This window comes from Protobothrops mucrosquamatus, unplaced genomic scaffold, assembly GCF_001527695.2.
Source record: "Protobothrops mucrosquamatus isolate PMUCROS unplaced genomic scaffold, P.Mucros_1.0 scaffold818, whole genome shotgun sequence".
In the NCBI taxonomy this organism is placed as follows: domain Eukaryota; kingdom Metazoa; phylum Chordata; class Lepidosauria; order Squamata; family Viperidae; genus Protobothrops; species Protobothrops mucrosquamatus.
Genome location: NW_015387080.1, coordinates 174,790 through 198,222, shown reverse-complemented (window position 1 = coordinate 198,222; position 23,433 = coordinate 174,790). Strand labels below are relative to the sequence as shown.

Here is a 23,433-nt window from a genome sequence, read left to right as displayed (position 1 = left end):
AGTTTTTAAGAAGAGACTGGACAGCCATTTGTCCGAAATGGTATAGGGTTTCCTGCCTGAGCAGGGGGTTGGACTAGATGACCTTCAAGGTCCCTTCCAACTTTACTATTATTATTATTATTATTATTATTATTATTATTATTATTATTATTATTATTATTATTATTATTATTATTATTATTATTATTATTATTATTTCGGACAAATGGCTGTCCAGTTTCTTCTTAAAAACTTCCAGTGTTGGAGTATTCCCGCTTCTGGAGGCAGGTTGTTCCACTGGTTAATTGTTCTGTCAGGAAGTTTCTCCTTAGTTCTAGGTTGCTTCTCTCCTTGATTAGTTTCCACCCATTGCTTCATGTCCTGCCTCCAGGCGCTTTGGAAAATAGCTTGACTCCCTCTTCTTTGTGGCAGCCCCTGAGATATTGGAACACTGCTATCATGTCCCCCCTCGTCCTTCTCTTCATTAAACTAGACATACCCAATTCCAGCAGCCGTTCCTTATATGCTTTAGCTTTATACATTTTTTAATTTCATGTCTTTTAATTTTGGGGTTAATATATTTTTTTATTCTTTCTTCCTTTTATGCTTGTCCAAAAGAGAATTATGTGATAGGTATGTGTGTATACATCCATGCACATATGGACCAGTTGCTTTAATTTCAGAAGGCAGACACTGCTAGTCTAGTCTAAAATACCAAACAGAAGTTCTTTAGCATTTTAGCTTGTGCAAAGAAACAGTTAGCAAAATGGGCTGTTAAGACATCACTACTTAAAAGCATCGCCTCCCCACAATGTTTATTTACATGGGAGGTTTTAAAAAAACGTAAACTTTCCCTAAGAACTTGCCTGGTGCTTATTTTGGGATCTGACACTGTACAGATAATTATGGTCTATATCACATTCTATTACCTCATGGTAATGGGCAAGATAATTACAGCGGTGGTGAGAAAAGCAGAAATGTGCTTCTTCCCAAAACTCAAATATTTATTATTGCATATCTGCAGTAATAGGAAGATGGATTGAGATTATATACAGCCAGGTTTTCTTTCCCTCTGCTTGATGTTTCTCTGTCAGCTGTCGAGTACTGAAAAAGTCTGTACTTTTTTTGCCCAACTTTTGCTATCTGTAATTTTCTCTTCCAGTCTTTGTTATCCTTGAGTGGCATCCTTGAGTGAGATGACCATCCCAAAGGTAGACTTGGGGAGGGTCCAAAAAGGTGGTATAGGTCAGGGATAGGCAACCTTGGCTCTTTTGTGACTTGTGGACTTCAACTCCCAGAATTCCTGAGCAAGGAATTCTGGGAGTTGAAGTACATAAGTCATAAAAGACCCAAGGTTGCCTACCCCTGGTATAGATAGTCCTCAACTTACAACCATAATTGAGCCCAAATTTTTTGTTGCAAAGGAAGTGAGTGGTGCCACATTTTATAACCTTTGTGCCACAGTTGTTAAGTGAATCACTGCAATTAAGTAAATCATGCAGTCGTTAAGCGAATCTGGCTCCCCCCTCATTGACTTTGCTTGTCGAAAGCCAGTTGGGAAGGCTACAAATGGTGATCACATAACCCCGGGACAATGCAACTGTCACAAATACATGCCAGTTGCCAAGCGCCCAAATTTAGATCATGTGACTATGGGGATGCTGCAATGGTCATAAGTGTGAAAAATGATCAGTGTTGACCATTTCAGTGCTCTCATAACTCTGAAAGGTCACTAAATGAACGGTTGTAAGTCAAGGACTACCTTTAATGGTATCAAAATGATCCTTTCCCATCACTGCAACTCCAGTGGAGAGGGAAAAAAAATGCATTTCGCACTTGTTAGAATGACTGCTTGCTTGATGTTGTAGATGATTTATTCTCCCTTTTTATCGGGGATCTGGGTTAGGGCTATCCCAGCCAGGGTCATAAATTTAAAAGGTGAAAAACATGACCATAAATTGCAACCTAAATCCTGCATATCAGAAGTCTTTGTGCCTCAAGCTTAATACAGGAGCACGTGGCTTGCATTTCAGCTCAATGCACTATGCATTGCACCACTGCTCTATTTAAAATCAAAATATTTAGATTAATCTAGAAGAACTCTGGTTTCAACAAAAGTCAGGAGACTTTCATGTTTCCCCCATCAGGATTTGCCAGTAATTCAAAATTATGCTACACAACTTATATCCTTGGCTGGATGTAGTAGTAGACTCAAAGCTATAATTTGGGTGAAGTTTCAGAGTCAATGATGGAAGATCACTAGATATGGGAGATCACCAAAACCACAACCACTCAGTTTCAGAAACTGGTTTCAGACAGAATCCAGGTCCTGGGAAAGCACATTGAAAGCATTACTTGGGGGGCCTGGGGCAAGGTTGTTTTTTTTTTATGTGATGCCTTATGGCCTCAAAGTTGAGTTGTATCTTTCTGACCTAAGAATTACTGGCTCCTTCCTTAATCATTGTCCCACTACAATTTCATTTTCCAGGTCACAATCTCCCTTTCTAGTCTTCATAACAGCTTATCTCTTCTAACCACATAAACAACAGAGACAGAAAGGATTTAAAGCGGATGGGAAGAATAATAGGTGATTATTTTGGTTGGTTCAGAAATTAGACATATACTCTTCTTTTTGCCTAGTAATAATTTATGGCTCTGAGAGTTGGATCATAAGGAAAACTGAGCATCGAAGAACTGATGCTTTTGAATTGTAGTGTTGGAGAAGACTGCAAGGAGATCAAACCAGTCAATCCTAAAGGAAATCAACCTGACTGTTCTTTGGAAGGACAAGCAGAAGCAAAAATACTTTGGCCACCTAAAGAGGGTTCATTGGAAAATACCCTGATGTTGGGAAAGATTGAAGGCAAAAGGAGAAGGGGAAGACAGAGGATGAGATGGCTAAAGAGTGTCAACAATGCAACAAACATGAATTGGGCAAACTTCAGAAGTGGAGGACAGTGGGGGTGAGGCTGGCATGTTGTGGTCTATGGGGTTGTGAAGAGTCATTCATGACTTAGCAACTCAACAACAACCACACTTTTTTTTCTTTTAAAGGAATGGTTATGGCTATATGGTGATCTCCGAAATGCTGGAACAATTGTTGCATTGAAGCAATTCAGTGATCCAGATAGTTTAACACCTGTCATTGCTGAATATTTTTATTGTTGGGGGAATGAGGGGAGTTTCTTGTTTGTTTGTTTTTTGGCATGAAAATTAGATCACAATGCTCCACCAGGTGTATTGCTACTGCTATTATGCTACTACTATTATCACTGCAAAAGATGTAACCTAATTCTGGAAGCATCTGCTTCTGACTGTGACATAGAGAAATCATTAAAGTTGAATTAGACTATAAATCCCATATGGTGATGAGGAATATTTTGCATTGTACTTGACATATTTTTCTAGTGAATTATATTCCCTAACTTATTATGTTAAAACAAGAACGGTTGGTAATAATTACAATACATAGCTCATTATTGACTGGATTTGCATTATCCCCTTCCTCCAAGTCATTCAGTGAAGCATATTTCAGTGCATCTCATTTTTGCAACAAGTTTGTAAATCCTGGGATAAGCATGCTGACATTAAGTGGAGCCAGCTTCAATTTGTCACAAAAAAAGCTAACTTGATCTCTTTCTTTGACGGAATTACTAAGTTACTAAGATCAGAGGAATATCATAACCATGGTTTCCTAGACCTCAGCAAATCTTTGATGGTACCTCAGAATATTTTTCTTAATATATGGTAAAATAAGATAATGCTGCTATTAGCATTCATGGTTGTTTGGATGAATGCACAAAAAGACTGCTTATTAATGGAAAACTATATGGTGCTGTTCAATATTTACATTTATGACTTGAATTGAGCTTGTGAGGAGCTTATCAAGTTTGCAGATGACTCAAGACAGGAAGGGACAATGGTGAAAAGCAAATGCTATCTTTGAGTATGGGAACAGGAACATCTACAGTAGATCACAGAAAATAATTGTCCCATTCTATTCTACCCTAGTCAGAATACATTTGGAATATTATGTCCAATTCTGGGCACCAATATTCCCCAAAAAGAAAAGAAAAAGGGACAGTAACAGATAGGAGCAATGGAAGAAAATACTCTGTGAATTCCTTGGTCCCCTCTGAGCTTGGTCGTTTGCTTGCAGATGTTTCATTGCCCAACTAGGTAACAATGCTACTGAGTGTGGGGTTTGCTCCCTGTTTATTTACTGTATAGTAGCTTCCCTGCCAGTGTGGGGTGAGGGTTTGGTTTTCTATAACCAAGTTCCTTGATTAGAGCATTGTTTTCTGCTTGATTGTTTGTCTGATGTTAAGCCCTGCTTATCTGGGTGTTGATTGCTGGAAGAAATGTGTTCTGGTCTTTTTGTTTCTTTCTTAGCTTTTTTCCTGTTTCTTTTGTATAGTATAGTCTTTAAATGTGATTTATTTCTAGGTGTCTATTGATAGCTGATTTGTCTGAACCCCAAATTTCCAAGAATTCCCTAGCATTTTGGCAGGGATTTGATGTTGTGGGATTAAGGAGTTTTCATTGTGTCTTCAGATTGCTAGTTGATGTTCATGGATGTGCTATTCTTCTGCCTGGCTATTTTATACAGTGGCTGAAAAAGTCCTTATGACTGTTGAAGAGGAGGAGGAACTCCCAGACTATTAGAGCTGTCAACCAGTGGAACCTGCTGCTATATGTCTTGGTCTGTTTTCCTTTATTAGAGGTTTTGGTCAGTCATCTGTTAAGACAGTGGTTCTCAACCTGTGGGTCGGGACCCCATTTGGGGTCGATCGACCATTTCACGGGGGTCGCCAAGCAAGGCTGTCCGCCATTTTTTTTGTCCGCCATTTTTTTCCCCCTTTTCCTTGGGCTGGGCCAGCTGGTGGTCGGCCTGCTCAATCTCTGCCGCTTGCCAGCTACGCCTTGGCCAGCGCAGGGGGCAGAACCACGCATGTGCGGCGCTCCCGGGCAGGGAAAGTCCTTGACTTACGACCGGTTGGGTAGTCCTCGACTTACGACCGGTTTAGTCCTCGACTTACGACTGGTTTAGTCCTCGACTTACGACCGGTTTAGTCCTCGACTTACGACCGGTTGGGGTCGCGGCATTAAAAAGGTTGAGAACCACTGTGTTAAGAGATACTTTAGCGGATTCTGCACTAAACAGATGGCTGGATTAGAAGACCTCTGCATTCTATGACTCTATGGTCAATCAGGATTACATTGAAGTTATATAACTGAGATCTAAAAGTAGAACATTATCTAATTCTCAGCGTCTCTTCACTGCGGATCTCTGTTAACTATGAATCGATTCGTAATTCCTTTTATGAACTTTCCAAATCATGGGTCTCTTTGTGATCTCTTCTAGTTTCAGGGGGAGGGGGAAATTCAGTCATAAGATATTTTGTCTGAAATAGTGCTTCCTCTGATGACAATTCTCTATAAAGCTTTTTTTTAAAGATAGCTTGGTTTTGTTGTAAATGCCATCCTATATTTTATCCATCTCCAGTGAAAAAATTGTTCCATCCAGGAAATGCTTGCTTCACGCAGTGCATTTCGGAAAGTTGCAATTGTAGCAAGCATTGCTATTTCAGTCCCCAATTTGACTTGGTAGAAATGTTGGCTTGCAAATATGGGTTAAGCCACACAATTTATCCATATAGCTATTGCTGAACCTGCAAACTAATCAAATTGCCCAGAAAATGTTTTCCTCCTAACACAAGTGTCTGTATCATCATGGAGGGTGAATTTAGCCCCTGTTCCACCTGAATGGTTACTCTCAAAACATCTTTCCAGCATAAGGAATAATTCAGCATTCAGCATTATTAAATTTGTAAGGATTTAATACCTTGACTTTTAAAATAGCATAACATTAGGGGTATCTCCTTGGAGCAGGGTCACAGTTCCATTTTGACTCAGGATTTAGACTAATGGAATTTTTTCCCCCCCAGGATTAAAATGAAAGCAGGGAAGAAAGGTCAGGAGGAAAAAAAAAACATTTTGGGGGATTAAGTTGTAGCTGACATCTTGACTTTTTGTATGTTCCTGATGGTATTAAAAAAAAAGTCTTCTACTATAATCTATGTTTGCTGTATTTTCAGTAGCTAAAGTGCTGCAAAATTCTGTGGTTACAATTATTTTCTTGCTTTGATCATTTAGTAATGGCTTATTATGTGAAGGAGTTGATTGAAATTAACTGCATGGCCTGCAAATAATTAGCAGCTATATTTGGTGTTTTCTGACTGCATTTGGAGCTCTCCTTGAACATTATATGATGGTTTTCCTTACAGGAGTACCTGTAGTTTAAACCTTTTCCAAGGGAGAAGAAGGAGAAGGAGAAGGGGGAGGAGAAGACATGTACAATTAGAACCCCATATATTGATAATTGCAGCACTGTGGGTGTGGGTGAGAAGTCCTCACAGTGAAAGTAAAATACCAGAGTAATATGTCAGACATATTATTTGTAGTTTAAAAATTTTCCAAGGGAGAAGGAACAGCAGAAAAAGAGGAAGGAGGAGGAGGAGGAGGAGGAGGAGGAAGAGAAGAAGAAGAAGAAGAAGAAGAAGAAGAAGAAGAAGAAGAAGAAGAAGAAGAAGAAGAAGAAGAAGAAGAAGAAGAAGAAGAAGAAGAAGAAGAAGAAGAAGAAGAAGAAGAGAGATTCTGTCAATGGGGTAGCTTTTTAGCTGTGCTTCAAGGCCTACAGGGATACTGTCCTCCTGGTTTCAAGGGCATCATCTTTAATTATTGGCAAATGTCTGCCTTAAAAAGAAAGCAGGATGAGAAGCATTAATGTCATCATGTAATCCAGGATTACATAGCCCCATCTGAAAGGCTCAATTAGAAATACACTATAGCATAACATTAAGGGTACCTCCTTAGAGCATTGCCACAGTTCCATTTTGACTCAGGAATTAAACTAATGGAAAAAATCCCTCCCCCCAGGATTAAAACAAAAGCAGGGAAGAAAGGTCAGGAGGAAAAAAAAAACCCACAGGCATCCATAATTGCTAAAGAACTTCAGCATGTTTTGTTCTCTACACACTTTTTAAAGTTACAGATGTGTACCTTCCCTGAAACCTTGGACAAACTTTCCTTGATATGATTGAAGATAAATATTAGCACTCAGACATGGGAAGGGAAATTAATTAATCCCCATCTTTCAGACAAAAGCTGTCCCTACTTTTAGTAAGAATGATGACAATCTTTCAAATGAAAAATTAAAGTATTCATATACTACATGTGATTAAGGCTCAAACTTTAATTAGACTAATGGATGGATATAATGATTTGCTTAACAAGCAAGAGGCTATTTTAAATGCTGATGCTAATATTGATCATGGCTAGAGTTTTGAATTATTGTTTTCCTCTTTATTTTTAATAACAATAACAATAATAGCAACAACAGCAACAACATACTTAATAGCCATTTGAAATTATGATGGGCTGAGAACAGGTGCTTTATAAAGCATTTTTGTAAAATAACGTGCCATTCTCTGCCATGCCCACCCCTGTAGTCACGTGACTGAATTTCGCCTGTTACCTGGCAACTGGTTTGCCTTTACAACAATTTGCAATGTCCCATGGTCTCATGACCACAATTTGTGGATTTTTTTTTGCCAGTGTCTGGCAAAAAAAAATCCATTCAGATGAATGTGTTCGGACTTACGACTGTGGTGTTTGTTTAATTCAGTGCAGATTCACTGAACTGTCATAATGATTTGCTTAACCACCTCCACATGAAATGTCATAAAATTGGATCCGGTTACGTGGATGACTCAGCTTGCAACTGTAATGATTTATGACTGGAAATCCAGTCCCAAATGGGGCCATAAGTTGAAGACTGCCTGTATAATGAAACTGCAATGATATACCCTCATATAGCAAGAAAAACATCTCAGGAATATAGAGATTATTTTTTTAAAAAAAATCTGCTACATTGCTTAACAAAAAAAAAGTGCAAAAAGAAAAGAAACAAGGGTGATTGTTGTTGAATTATAATTTATTCTATATTTTGTTTATTCAAAGTTTGGTAATATAAACGCAAAAAATACTGATTAGTCAGTCAATCAGTTGAAAAAGAGTTGATTAATATTGGTAAAGTCTTTCATATATAATGGCCAAATATTGCTAAATTATAAACAGCGAAGTTATAATTCATCCTCACCACTTGAAATAGCATGGATTAAATAGCATGGATTAAAAACCTCCAAGGTCCCTTCCAACTTTATTATTATTATTATTATTATTATTATTATTATTATTATTATTATTATTATTATTATTATTATTATTATTATTATTATTATTACTATTAAATTGTTTTATGGAAAAAAAATCACCTGAATAATCTCATTATATTCTTATGCCTCTTGAAAATGTAGTGTAGTACTTAAGGTGCTAGAACTGAATGAGGAGAATTGAGGGAAAGACCCCATTCAACTGTAGAGCTTTCTAAATGACTTTGGGCCAACATTATCTCTTAACTCAGCCAAACACGTTATTCTGGGGAAGATATGAGAGGACAAATGTTATGCATGTCAACCTGGAATTAAGGAGAAACTTCCTGACAGTGAGGACAATCAACCAGAGGAACAGCTTACCCCCAGAAATCATGGGCACTCCATCACTGGAGATTTTTAAAGAAGAGGCTAGACAGTCACTTGTCTGAAATGGTATAGGTCCTCCTGCTTGAGCAGGGGGCTGGATTAGAAGACCTCCAAGGTCCCTTCCAGCTCTATTCTATTCTATTCTATTCTATTCTATTCTATTCTATTCTATTCTACTCTACTCTACTCTACTCTACTCTACTCTACTCTACTCTACTCTATTCTATTCCTTAATTTCCCATAGAAAAGACAGCATATAAATGAAGCAAAACTAATAACTATTTTATGATGTACAGGTAGTCCTCAACTTATAACTATTTGTTTAGTGTCCATTTGAAGTTACAAGGGCATTGAAAAAGGTGACTTATGACCAATTTTCACACCTACAGTATGACCATTGCAGCATCCCCATGGTCATGTGATCAAAACTCAGATGCTTGGCAACTGGCATGTATTTATGACGGTTGCAGCATCCTGAGGTCATGTCATCACCTTTTGCGACCTTCTAATAAGCAAAGTCAATGGATAACCTCTTCAGTGGGATGTCGGAGGGTGTCAGTGTCAGTATTATAAAATCACTACTACTACAATTTCTATTAATGTAGAAAATAAAAAGGACATTTCTAGATATCTACTTCTGATAATACCTCTGGTATTTGGTGGTGGTTCTGCATATTTTCTGTCAGTGTGGTATGCCAGGTTCTCATAAACTAGCCTTGAACTGAGGGATTGACATCTCAGGTATCTGATGGTAAATACCTGTTCTTAACATTGTTGACATAAAACAGGAGTCTTCAAACTTGGCCCTTTTATGACTTGTGGACTTCAACTCCCAGAATTCCTCAGCCTGTGTGCCTGGCTGAGGAATTCTGGGAGTTGAAGTCCACAAGTCATAAAAAGGCCAAGTTTGAAGACCCCTGACTTAAAACAATATGAGGTTTTCTCCACATTTTGGGATATGATACTATAGTGAAACTCCACCTCAATTCCTAGAATTAGGTGGGGGGGGGGAGTCTCAATGTTCTTTTTCTTTCTCCAGAACCCCATTTGGCCCCACTTCCTGTTTTGGATATGCGTATCTCACTACAGGCGGTCCTCGGCTTATAACAGTTCATTCAGTGACCGTTCAAAGTTTCAGTGGCACTGAAAAAGTGACTTATGACCTTTTTTCACACTTATGACTGTTGCAGCATCCCCAGGGTCATGTGATCAAAATGCAGATGCTTTGGCACCTGGTTCATATTTATGATGGTCGCCATGTCCTGGAGTCATGTGATCTGCTTTTGCGACCTTCTGGGAAGCCGGATTCACTTAACAACTGTGACCATTCAGAGTCACTTTTTGAGATAGGTGGCTATAGAAATTAATTAAATAAATAAATAATATTACAGACATATCAACTGAAACAATCACTTTGAAAATCAAGAGAAAGAAATATGACAAATTGCAATCATCTCTACTTTTCAAAACCCTAAACATTCATCAGGTTGCCTGAATAACAAATGTTCGTTCGTTCGTTCGTTCGTTCGTTCGTTCGTTCGTTCGTTCGTTCGTTCGTTCGTTCGTTCGTTCGTTCGTTTATTTATTTATTTATTTATTTATTTATTTATTTATTTATTTATTTATTTAATTTCGATGGCCCCTCATTTCAAACTTTTGACTCTGTGCAGATAACAAGGAAAAAATAAAAACCCACAGGGAATCAAATGATCTAAATACGTAGCTTCTTAGCCGATTATTAGAGAATTGCTAACTTGTCAATAGAGCAGGAATGTCCACAGGATACGGTTAAAACAACAACAACATCAAGACGGCAACTGCAACAGTGTGATGAAAGCTCTGGCTGCTTTTCATGTTCATTTCCTAAAATGTTGTATTCTCATTCATATTTCACCACTTTGGCCTGAGAAACGATTGCCAATAGGAATAACGATTGCTTCTGTGCATTGCTTCTGATTTGATCAGGAAGGTGCGCATAGAAATCAGGATTCTTAAAGCTGAGAAAGGATTCTGTGCACAACCTTCCAATTTATTTTGAAGCAAGCCCAAAACACCGTACAATCCTAACCCTTGTGATACCATATTTCAAACCAGGGCAATATTCTTCTCAATCCGAGATATTCTAGTGTATTGGATTATATCTCCCAATATTTCTGAAAACTGTTGGTTTAGGCCAGCAGTAGGCAACCTTGGCTCTTTTATGGCTGGCTCAGGAATTCTGGGAGTTGAAGTCCACAAGTCATAAAAGAGCCAAGGTTGCCTACCCCTGGTTTAGGCTCAGAATGGGACAATTCACTGCAGCCAACTTGTCATGGTCAACTCACCACTGCCAATTTGCCGTAGGACAACTCACCACGGTCAACTTGCCACGGCCAACTCAACATGGAACAATTCAACAGTTCAATGTAGTTATTTAAAATAATTAAAAATATTTTATTTTTTTTCATTCACGTTTCATTTTGCCCCCTCCCCCTTTTGGCTTCCTTTCTTTAATGATTCTATTCCACTATTTCTTCAATATTAGTGTCATTCTTGTCCCATGGCAAATTGTCCTGTAACAAGTTGTCCATGTGGCAAGTGGGCTGCAGCGAGTTGACTACGGCGAGTTGTCATAGACCAGTGATGGCGAACCTTTTAGAGACTGAGTGCCCAAACTGCAACCCCAAACCCACTTATGCATTGTCGGGTGCCGGGTGAGTGTGGCCAATTGGGTGGGCGTGGCTGCGGTGGTAACGGCAGATTGGGTGGGACTAAAAAGTTCAATCAATCAATTCCAACTTTGCAAATTCTTTTTTTTTCCTGCGAGAAGTTGAAATTGACTCATTGATTGAACCTTTTTTTTTTTTGCACACCATGGCGGAGGCCTAAAGCAAAAGGTTTTATAAAACCCAGCTGAAGGCCTAGGACTGGGGCGATGGCGCGCGTGCCCACAGAGAGGGCTCTGAGTGCTGCCTCTGGCACCCGTGCCATAGGTTTGCCACCACTGTCATAGACCCAGTTTACACTTATGGAAGTTCAATGCATCTAGAAATCACCAGGTAGAGAGTGCTTTCCATAATATACATGCACATGGAATGTAGAATAGAACAGTTGGGAAGGGACCTTGAGGTCTGCTACTCAACCCTTGCTTGAGCAGGAGACCTTATACCATTCCAGTCCAATCTCTTCTTAAAAACCTCCAGTAATGGAGCGCTCATAACTTCTGGAGGCAAGCCGTTCCGCTAATTAATTATTCTTACTGACAGGAAATTTCTCTTTAATTCTAGGTTGTGTAAGCTTCCATCCATTGCTTCTTGGCCTGCCTTCAGGTGCTTTATAGAATAGGACAACCCCCTCTTCTCTGTGGCAGCCCCACAAATATTGGAAGGCTGCTACCATGTCACCCCTAGTCCTTCCATTTGTTAGACAACACATACCCTACAACCATAAGGGAAGAAAGAACAATAGTGAGAAAGTATTCTTTTAAGTTTAATGTTATTTATTTGAAGAGTTAATCCTTGCTTTCTGTGATCTTCAGACCAACATAGACCGCTGGAGCTATTTTGTAAAAGGCAATGCCAAATGCCAGCAGCCATTCTCCCCAGAGTGTCCTTGACATGTTCTCAAATTCTAATGTGTTCACTAGCCCATGAAAACGCGGGGGAATTTGGTAGCGGTAAAAAAACGAAAGAAAACCCTATTTATGCAAAAATCACAGATCTAGACAACAGGAATCCCACACAAGAAAAAGAAACATTTTGCTTCAAAATTCTCCAGTTGTCAGCACAATCAAAGTAAGTTTTGGGAGAAACCTATTAATGTTTTCCATTTGTTTTCTGATATAATAAGGTCCCAGTGGCCACAGATTCCAATTGCTTCATTTAGTTTAGCTAATGATACAGTTTGTCTGGGACACTGCAGGGCCCACAGAGGCATGCAAATTTCTCTCTCTCTCTCTCTCTCTCACACACACAGACACACACACAACACACCCAAACCCAGAGAGAGAGAGAGAGAGAGAGAGAGAGAGAGAGAGAGAGAGAGAGAGAGAACATGAATACATAGAGAAGCAGCACTGAAAATACCATACTGAAAAGCAGCCATTTGAAATGAGAGTTCAAAGAATCAAATCACAGTTCAATATGACTTACGTGGTAACACCTTTTCTTTTAAATCATCCTTACTATAGTTTGGGAAAAGCTGCTTAACAAAATAATGGAGTTGGAAAGGACCTCGGAGGTCTTCTAGTCCAACACCCTGCTTAAGCAGGAGACTCTATATCATTTCAGACAAATGGTTGTCCAATCTCTTCTTTAAAAAACTCAATTGTTGGAGCACCCACAACTTCTGGAGGCAAGCAGTTCCACTGATTAATTGTTCTAACTATCAGGAAATTTCTCCTTAGTTCTAGGTTGGTTCGTTTCCTGATTAGCTTCCTTCCATTACTTCTTGTCCTGACTTCAGGTGATTTGCAGAATAGCCCTTAGTCCTTCTTTTCATTAAACTAGACATACCCAATTCCTGGAACCATTATCCAGGGCCTGCTTCTACTTCGATATTCAATGCCTTTGAGGGCTCATAATAGGCAACATTTTGGCCTGATGCATTTATGTCATTTTAAAAACACGGCACAAGTTGCGGTTTCTGCAAGAACAATGTGTGTTGGGAAAGCTTGTCTCTGGAACCATGTCTCAGCAGTGAACTACCTGACTCTTGAAGCACAACATTGTCAAATTGTTGTTCTTTGAAAGATGTTTAAAATTAAGGGGGAGGGGAGCTAAATGGTGCCAACTATATAGTGCCAACTTTTAGTTTTCCAACAGTGTTTCTAAGCCCCAAAAGGGTTCCAATGTTTTGGAAGGAATGATTATCTACACTCTCCAAACACACAAATGCAAGGAGCCACATTTCTGTGAGTGGCATATAAATAAGTAAAAATAAAATGAAAATGGATTTCCCTCTTTTGTGCTGTATTTTACTGACAGGGGAAGAGGAAGGTGTTTTGTATCTTTCCATCTTTTTCTTTCTTTTTGTCTTAAAGTGATGCCAACGTTTATCCTTCCATTTGCCTTTTCTCAGCATATTCACATGCATAAATGTTTCTGGCTCAGGACTGTATTGGTTGGAAACACAAGGAAGAGGCCTTCATCCCGCAGTGGATAGACAATGGCTAAAATGATAATGATAACAACATGTTATAATGAAGTTATCATGAAGGCAGGACAAGAAGCAATGGATGGAAACTAACCAAGGAGAGAACAATCTAGAACTAAGGAGAAATTTCCTGACAGTCAGAACAATTAACCAGTGGAACAACCTGCCTCCAGAAGCTGTGAATGCTCCAACACTGGAAGTTTTTAAGAACACACTGGACAGCCATTTGTCTGAAATGGTATAGGGTTTCCTGCCTGAGCAGGGGGTTGGACTAGATGACCTCCAAGGTCCCTTCCAGCTCTATTCTATTCCGTTCCGTTCCGTTCCGTTCCGTTCCATTCCATTCCATTCCATTCTATTCTATTCTATTCTATTCTATTCTATTCTATTCTATTCTATTCTATTCTATTTTATCCAGTGGAAGAGAAACAGATATGTGTCTGTGTGTGTATGTGTGTGTTTCTCCCTCCTTCTCTCCATCTCTTGCATCAGGAATATGCATAAAGTAGCGCTCCGTAGTGTTTTCAGACAGAAACCATCCTGCTTAGCTATGTAGCAAGCTGCCTTCTGTGATAAATAAGGGCATTCACCCCAATGAAGGGCATTCACTCTGTCTGGGGCTGGAGAGTTATTAAAATTTCTTTATTATTTCAGCAACCAGCCTCCTTATTCATCTATGAAACTATTAAAGACTGAAGTTTTAATACGCAGAAGCCATGAGACGGAGCTATTCGTGGTAGTATTAAAGGAAATTTGGGAAGAGCCAGTGCTGTTTTTCCTTAGTTACAAAAATCTTATTTCACACTTCAGAGATTTCAGTCTTCCTCTGCCCGGGAGTACCAGAATAAACATATTCCCTGAGCTCAAGCGATTGGTGTCTCTTTCTAAAATGCTGATTTAAAATTAAAAAAAGGGGGGGAAGCAGCTTTATGCTATAAATTTGTTGTTCTGTTTGTGGAACATATGTTTTTTTTAGGAAGCTGCATCTTCAAATGTGTCATATCTGGATATTCCCTGATAACTATCTTTACTTGGAAGGCATTCTCCTCATTTGTCATTCATTCATTCATTCATTCAAATTTTCATTCTTTGTATGAGTCAAGCTGTGGTAAATGGCTGCAGCACATACTTTGCATGCTGGTGGTCCTCTATCTTCTAACACCTCAAGGAAAAGTTGGGAAAAATAATTTGAAATACTAAAAAGTGTTTCTTGTCACTATCAACAGTATTGGTTAAATGGATTTATGATTTCATTCATGATATTGCAACCTCAATAACAATAATAATAATAAAGTTGGAAGGGACCTTGGAGGTCATCTAGTCCAACCCCCTGCTCAGGCAGGAAACCCTATACCATTTCAGAAAATGGCTGTCCAGTCTCTTCTTAAAAACTTCCAGTGTTGGAGCATTCACCGCCTCTGGAGGCAGGTTGTTCCACTGGTTAATTGTTCTAACCGTCAGGAAGTTTCTCCTTAGTTCTGAATTGCTTCTCTCCTTGATTAGTTTCCACCCGTTGCTTCTTGTCCTGCCTTCAGGCACCTTGGAAAATAGCTTGACTCCCTCTTCTTTGTGGCAGCCCCTGAGATATTGGAATACTGCTATCATGTCCCCCCTCATCCTTCTCTTCATTAAACTAGACATACCCAATTCCAGCAGCCGTTCCTTATATGTTTTAGCCTCCAGTCCCCTAATCATCTTTGTTGCTCTTCTCTGTACTCTTTCTAGAGTCTACATCTCCTGTGGAGATATACTGGTAATCCTTCATTTACAACAATTCATTTCATGACTATTCAAAGTTACAGTGGTACTGGAAAGAGGGAGTTATGACCATTTTTCATATCTTCAACTGTTGCAGCATCCCCATGGTCACGTGATCAAAATTCAGTCACTTGGCAACTGACTCATATTTATGACGGTTGCAATGTCCCGGGATCATATGATTCCCCTTTTGTTGAGCTCCTGACAAGCAAAGTCAATGGGGAAGCCAGATTCACATAACCCCTGTGTTATTAACTGAACAACTGCAGTGATCCACTTAGCAACTATGGCAAGAAAGGTTGTAAATTGAAGCAAAAATCTCTTAACAAATGTTTCACTCAGTAACATAAATTTTGGGCTCAATTGTGGTCATAAGTCGAGGATTACCTGTATAGTAAACTGCCATGGTGTCAGAATTAGGCACTGCAATAATGTCACGGTGAGAACATCAAACGAATGGACATAATTAGGCATTTCTGTCATGACATCATGGGACACAAATATGCAAACTTCAGCATTTGCATTGTGAAATCATCACGCCCATATCGTCTGCTCCCTTTTTCTCACTCACATTCAGTATTGTTTGTCTGGTGTGTAGAACAATAACCCCAGTCTCATGGTTAGACATTGTACCTGTTCCGCATCTCATTCTCAAAAAGCACCACTCCATACAGACTTCTCAATACTGTTTTTAAAAAAGCAATCTTGTTTATTTGTTTTGGCAGCGTATGCCAGAAAGACACTTAATATGGCTTGCAATTAAAATAAGTACCAGGTAATGACTACTATGTGAGCTAAATAAATACAACAAAACAAAAAGCAGGTGAAGGACGTTGTGTTTGTAATGCTAAGTCCTCTCCTTTAACAGCCCACTTCTTATTTTTTTCAGCCAGCTGTCTACCTGCATTATTCCCTCATGCGTGATCTCAAATAAATTATACAGTAAGATTCACAGAAGGTAATGCACAACGAAATCTTTGGGAAATGTACTGTAGTTCCACTTCTTAACAGAAATGGCATTTATTGGTTGGTTTACCGACAGGTACTTGTTGCCAGTGGCATAAGTTTTCGTTCTGAAAAGCACAAACTACTCAAATGCAGTTTTTACTACAGTGCAGTAAATAATGAAATTCTCTCTTTTGAAATTCTTTCCTTTGCTTTTTTTCACACTCATTTGTTATATATTACAGTGGACCTGTCTAGATAATCACACAGATCTGCATTCAGCTTACCTATAGCAGGGGTCTTCAAACTTGGCCCTTTTATGACTTGTGGACTTCAGCTCCCAGAATTCCTCAGCCAGGCATGCTGGCTAAGGAATTCTGGGAGTTGAAGTCTACAAGTCATAAAAGGGCCAAGTTTGAAGACCCCTGCCTATATAGCATGTTAAAAAGAAAGCAGGAAAAAAAATACCTAAGAATCTAAACGCTATCTTAGCAAAAAAGGCATCATTTGCCTTAACATTGCAGAACTAATTCACAGAAGGGTTTTTAAATTTTAATGTGTATAAGCTAAACGTATGTGTAAGAGAGGATTAGCATGTTCTGGCAGTAATACTGAATTTTAATTGGAAAATCAGACTAACTATAAGATTAAAGTATGTGATTACTTGGGAATTCGATGGATTCTTTGCATTCATTTTTTGTTATATTACACTGAAAACTTGATTTCCTGGACCTCAGGGCAACAGGCCAAATTTAATTGATTAAAAATCTCTTCCTGACCTCACTTGGAATGGCTGGTTTAAATGGTTAATGACAGAACTTCTCTCAGATGAAAATACTATATAGGTAGTCCTATGACCACGATTGATCCCAAAATTCCTGTTGCTAGGTGAGACAATTGTTAAATGAGTTTTGCCTCAGTTTACAACCTTTCTTGACACAGTTGTTAAGTGAATCACTGCAGTGGTTAAGTTAGTAACATGGTTGTTAAGTGAATCTGCCTGCCCCATTAACTTTGCTTGTCAGAAGCTCAGCAAAAGGTGATCACACGACCTAGGACATTGCAACCATCATAAATACATGCCAGTTGCCAAGTGTCTGAATTTTGATCACATGACCATGGGGATGCTGCAATGGTCGTAAGTATGAAATGTGGTAATAAGTCCCTTTTTTCAGTGCTGCTGTAACTTCGAACAGTCACTAAATGAACTGTTGTAAATCAAGGACTACCTATAGTCAGAATCAAACCCATTTAGAGACCTTTAAGGGAGAGAATCCTACAGCGAGGCTCTCATAGATAACTCCATGTAAACAGATGTCGTTTTCTCTCTTAAGCATTTACACTTAACATGAGGTCTGGGCAGTCCTTACTGAAAGAGGAATAGGAACTGGCGGCCTGTGCAATCACTCTAATGTATTGGAGAAACACTGATATCTGAGATCTTTTGACAGCTTGACGTTGCTAGCCAATTTTTAATTATAGTCTTTGCTTTTTGTTGATGTCTAGTTTTGATACTATTTTTAGAAGGAGGACCCCAGCCATTGGAAATGAAAAGAAATGTATTAATGAATGTAAATGAATTCTGCCTTCCCTATTGTTTCAACATCAAAAAATGAATAATGTGCTTTTCAGATACAACTTTATGGCCCAGACAGTTTATATTTGAAAAAATATGATATTATTGGTTAAACCTATTGTTTAACTGACTTCTTATATTAGATGACTTGAGTTTTTCAAGATTTTGCTTTAAAATACATTTCAGGTAATCCCCCACCAACTACTCATTGTATTATTATATAAGGAATAAACAGTTCCACCAGTTTAGGAGAATGCAACCCATTGTTCAGAATACTTTAAATGTAATAAACTGTAACATTCTGATGTTCTTGGATCTGTTTTTCTTATTTACAATGTTCCATCGCTCAAAATAATATATTTTAAAAAAGGAAGGTTACTTAAATTGATACTTGGGGTCACCTTGGATATCCTACCAAGATTAGTATTCTTGTGCAATGCCCAGAGTTGGCTTCAGTAAGATGAGCAGGCATATAAATTTGATTAACAAATAAAATAAATTAGTGAAGCCTCAAATAAAAGCAACGAAGAGAGTTGACAAATTGTGCACTGTGTCTAATCACTCCATCAACCAAGTGACACTTGATAGGATCACTTAGGGTAAATTGTGTAAAGGCATCCCACTTAGATTGGTGATTTTGGCAGCTTTGTTTGCCCTTTTCCATTCCAGGAAACAACTTCAAATAGAGAAAATGGGCCCTGTGTAGCATCTGTGCCAAGCTTCTTGATAGAATTTGAATTCTTGGTGAATTAGAACTAAGTGTTGAATCTTCAGCTCACAGCCAAGACTGGGATAAAAATCCTCCTCTGAACTTTCACCCTCACCTTCATTTTGAGTTGTTTAATCCATACTTCCATTTTGTAATCTTTAACCAGTTAGATAAAATGTATCACTAGTATGGTTTATTGTGCTATCAATGTTGCAAGATTGAATCTGGGTCAATTACTGGGACTAGAGCAGGGGTAGGCAACCTTGGCTCTTTTATGACTCGTGGATTTCAACTCCCAGAATTCCTGAGCCAGCATGCCTCAGCTTGGAAACCTCTCCCTTTCCCTCAGCATGGCTGGCTCAGGAATTCTGGGAGTTGAAGTCCACGAGTCATAAAAGAGCCAAGGTTACCTACCCCTGGACTAGAGGTTTACTCTTCCGAGCTTTTGGACTCATGCTGGAGCCCATCTTCAGGGAACATGAGTCCCAAAGCTCAGAAAAGTAAACCTCTAGTTCCGGTAACTGACCCAGATTCGATCTTGCAACATTATCCTGGGATATATATATTTGCCTATCCATGTTTTGTTTAACTGTAGTTCATGACATAGATCACAGCTAGCTATTTTTACCCAACATACTAAATTACAAACCATGCCTAAGTTCACATAATAAGATATAGTCTAACCAATCATATGATATTGCATTTTAATGGGATTTGTAAGTCAATGAATGACTTACATCGCTAGATGAATGCTGCCTAAATTATCATTCAATTTTATCCAAGGTCATGGAACTTTACTTTTTTGGTAGAGTTTCTGTAACTGCAAGAAACCTAACAGGATGAAAAATAAAAACATACTCTGAGCAAAAAAAGGTGCAGCACAGCTCTTATCTTAACATTGGTCCAAATGCAGAGTTATTTTATGATGTAGGTGTCAAAAGAAAGAAAGAAAGAAAGAAAGAAAGAAAGAAAGAAAGAAAGAAAGAAAGAAAGAAAGAAAGAAAGAAAGAAAGATCAAAGTTGATTGCTTAGCTGGGTAAAATTACATGACTCATTAAAACGCTATTCTATCTGAAACTGCAAAATCATTTTAATGCACCAACAAGGTAAATAATGTTCATGATTTGATATGATTACGAATAAATCTGGCAACTTGATGTGAAAACCTGGCAACACCAGGAAAGAGATAAATTTTGGCTTAGGTAAAAGCTAAATGCATCAGTGTAAATTGGATTTTAAAACATGGGGGCATATTATATGCTTGACTATGATGAAAAGTAGGACATCTACAGTGTATTTTAAACAAGTCTCCTTATGTGGATCATTATGAGATCCTTGAGTAGACTAATATAATTAACTCTGCATGGACCTCCCTGCACAAACACACAAACCATTCTGTAATATTGTGAGAAATCATCTAACATTTGATAAGAATTAGCATCAGGTTTGCTATAGCAGAATAGCTCTGCATTTGCAGCTTCATTTGGCCATGCAGAGAACTAGATGAAGCATAACTTTCTAATTAAATTGGAGGGTGGTGCTTAAAATGTACCAAAATTACTACTGCTTTTGGCCATCTTCCAATCCTTGTCATTTTTACCAGATGTGATTGTGCTGTTCTAGATAGCACACTTCTGTGCCTTCCCCACTTTCCCTCCCCCCACCCCCACCCCTCACTCTGTTTATGTTTATATCTGGGATGTATTGCAGAATCTGTTCCCTGGGTGAATATCCTACATTTTGTTGCTTCCTTGTTGCGTAAAGGAAAAAAAAATGGGTCATGGAAAGATGGAAATCTGTACAGTACTATGATCTGAAATTTGCGCAAGCAAGCTAGCTTATGATGGAAAAGTACAGTAATCCTAGAGCTTATATTTTCCCCAGATGAAAAAAATCTCTTATCTTATTTCTATTTATATATGTATGTTGACTTGTGAGACATACAATAGATCAGAGAGCAAAGCTTGCATAGAAGAATATGACCAGGCTTACGGTAAAACTGGGCATTGGTAGTGTTTGTAGCATCCTGGGCAAAATTGATTGGTACTACTTAACATTAGCAGCCATGCTGCATGTAGCACAGATTCATTGAAAGCCGGTGACCTAATCTGCATCTTTTCTTTATTACTAAAAATCAATGTATGAAAACCTTGATTGATCAACCCTATGATGGGCAGTAGAGGTTATTATATCTAGGGGCCCATTTGTCCTCAACAAATGATCATTTGTTTTGAAACCATTCGAAGATATACAGTAACAGCCCTGAAAAAAGTGACTTACAACTGGGCCTTGTGCTTAACAACTGTCACAGAATCACAGGGTCATGGGATCCCCATTTGTGACCTTCCCAGCTGGCCTCTGATGAGCAAAGTCAATGGGAGAGAATTGACTTTGGCAAAGGCAAAGTCAATTGGCAAAAAGATAGCAAAATAGGTGATGACTCATTTTAATGGATGAATTGCTTAGAGATAACGATCCTGATCCCAATTACAGTCATACGTCAAGCACTACATGCAACTGGGAAAAGTAAGAGAAACATAGAATGAAATGAAAGAAAGAATAGCTATGTTGTTTGTGAACCATACATAAAGGGAAAGATGTAATTAATCTGAATGAAGGTCATTTGATCTTTTATAATGGAGTTGATGAATAAAGGCAGCAGTGAAAGTGCAAGTTCAATTGGCAATGAATTGGCTAAAATGTATGTCAAAGTATGCTTTGGGTGCTTAGGAAAGCAGGAGTCTATAGGGGAAAGTTACAAGCTATAGTCCAATGAATGGTGATAGTGGAAGGGATGGGGATAGATTTTGTGAACAGCTGTGGTTCTGAATGAATGTAACCAGGGCAAAAATTCCCTTAGGATATCAACATGAATAGATGATAACAAGAAACTATAGAGAAAGTAATTGGGCCACATGGAAACCTAAGAAATAATAAGAACAGTAACGGTTTAGTGAGCATCTGCTTAGAAAAATGCCTGTTCAAATATTTGGTATAAATATACATTTATTCATATGCCCACATGGCAAAGGAATGAATTAAAACATGATTGATTTGATTGTTTATGAGAAAAGATTGAGAAAAACAGTGAAGTCTGTAAGAGTGATGAGAGGTTTTGAATATGGATGTATATTAGTTAGCCTTGAATTATGCAACACTTTGCATAAATATGAAGTTAAAGGTAGGTTGAAGAATTTGATACCAGCAGGATGGGGTATGGAAATAAAACACTCATGAGAACCAATGAATTGCTTAATGAGATGTTCAACACCAAACAGGGAATAAGACAGGCTGTGTCATGTTTCAAATACATTGATTTATATTTATTAGCTCAACATGTGGATCTGACACTCCTAAGATTTTTTTAAAAAAATCATGTTTTTTTTTTTAAAAATCATGTTTTTTTTTTAACAATGTTACTTAACACGAGAATATTGTACGGGATAGGAATGTGTTTATGGCAGGAAGTAAACATCAGAGAAAAAAAGGAATTGTTTCCTTATAAAATACTAGATTAAGAGTATCCCTAGTTTTGGCAACACAGAGAAAAATCAAATAGAAACATTATAAGAGTACCCTTATAAGGTCTGTTATAACCATCACTGAGAAACATCAGCTAGAAACATTTGCAGAATCAGGAACAGCTGTAATCTAGCCTCACAATTTATTTTGTGTAATACAAAATACAGATTTTATTAAACCTATGAACATGTAACAATATCTCAGTAACAGAGAATGAATCTAAAATGGATATGCCATTATCTCTTGTTAATTCTCTAACTAATTCTTTAATTAATCCTTAGTTCTCACCTTCAAGTCAATCTAAACCAGGGGTCTTCAAACTTGCCCCATTTATGACTTATGGACTTCAACTCCCAGAATTCCTCAGCCAGGCACACTGGCTGAGGAATTCTGGGAGTTGAAGTCCACAAGTCATAAAAGGGGCAAGTTTGAAGACCCCTGATCTAAACTTTATTTCCTTCTTGCAGAATGGGGTTTCTTTTTACCAGTTAGTTCCTGTACTTCTAATAGTCCGTCATCCAAGCAACTTTTAGGTCTGATTATGCTTAGCAAGTTCAGTTCTTGCTCAAGGCTGACCTTAATCTAAATGGTCCATCTGTTTCCTTATTCTTCTGCTTCATTTCTTCCTTCATCACTTTTACTGAACATTTCACAGAGATGTCAGTTTCAGAGGTATCTTCCAGTTCACTATAATTCATGGAAGATTGAAATGCTTTTATCATAAATAATAAATCCAGGTACTTGTCCTTTGCCCAGACCTTAAAATATATATAGTGTATGTATGTATGTATGTATGTATGTATGTATGTATGTATGTATGTATGTATGTATGTATGTATGTATGTATGTAGAAGCACGAAGCTGAAGACACCAGCCTGAAGATGACGAATGGGACTTCGTCGAAATGTCGGCAAGACACTTAATTAAGGGAGTACTGAGATAGCTATTTCTAACCTTGTTTGGTTTTCATCAGTCAGACATACCCTTCCGAGATTCGAACCTGGGCTGTTTGCTATTAAAACATTAAAACACCTAGCTTTCGCCGGCCTCCTGCCGGCTTCGTCAGGGTGACTAGCCATCAGTGGGGTAGCTGTTTTTATAGGAGCGGTGCCTTTTGCACCCGGCTCCTAGATCTCGTGACCGGGCCCCGGTAATCCTCTTGCGTTAAACTCTTAGTCGTTCTTCCGCATACTGCTGCGCTCCTAGCC

The 23,433-nt window shown here is 38.4% G+C and overlaps 1 protein-coding gene across 1 annotated transcript in view; it reads right to left on the bottom strand.

The window, feature by feature from the left end:
- Positions 1 to 12,072: 12,072 nt before the first annotated feature.
- LOC114922764 (calcium-dependent secretion activator 1-like) overlaps positions 12,073 to 23,433 on the bottom strand; it is a 153,951-nt gene continuing 142,590 nt past the window's right edge. The window contains exon 4 of the mRNA XM_029284676.1: positions 12,073 to 12,258. Coding sequence (XP_029140509.1) covers positions 12,073 to 12,258 — 186 coding nt within the window. The remainder of the gene's footprint in view (positions 12,259 to 23,433) is intronic.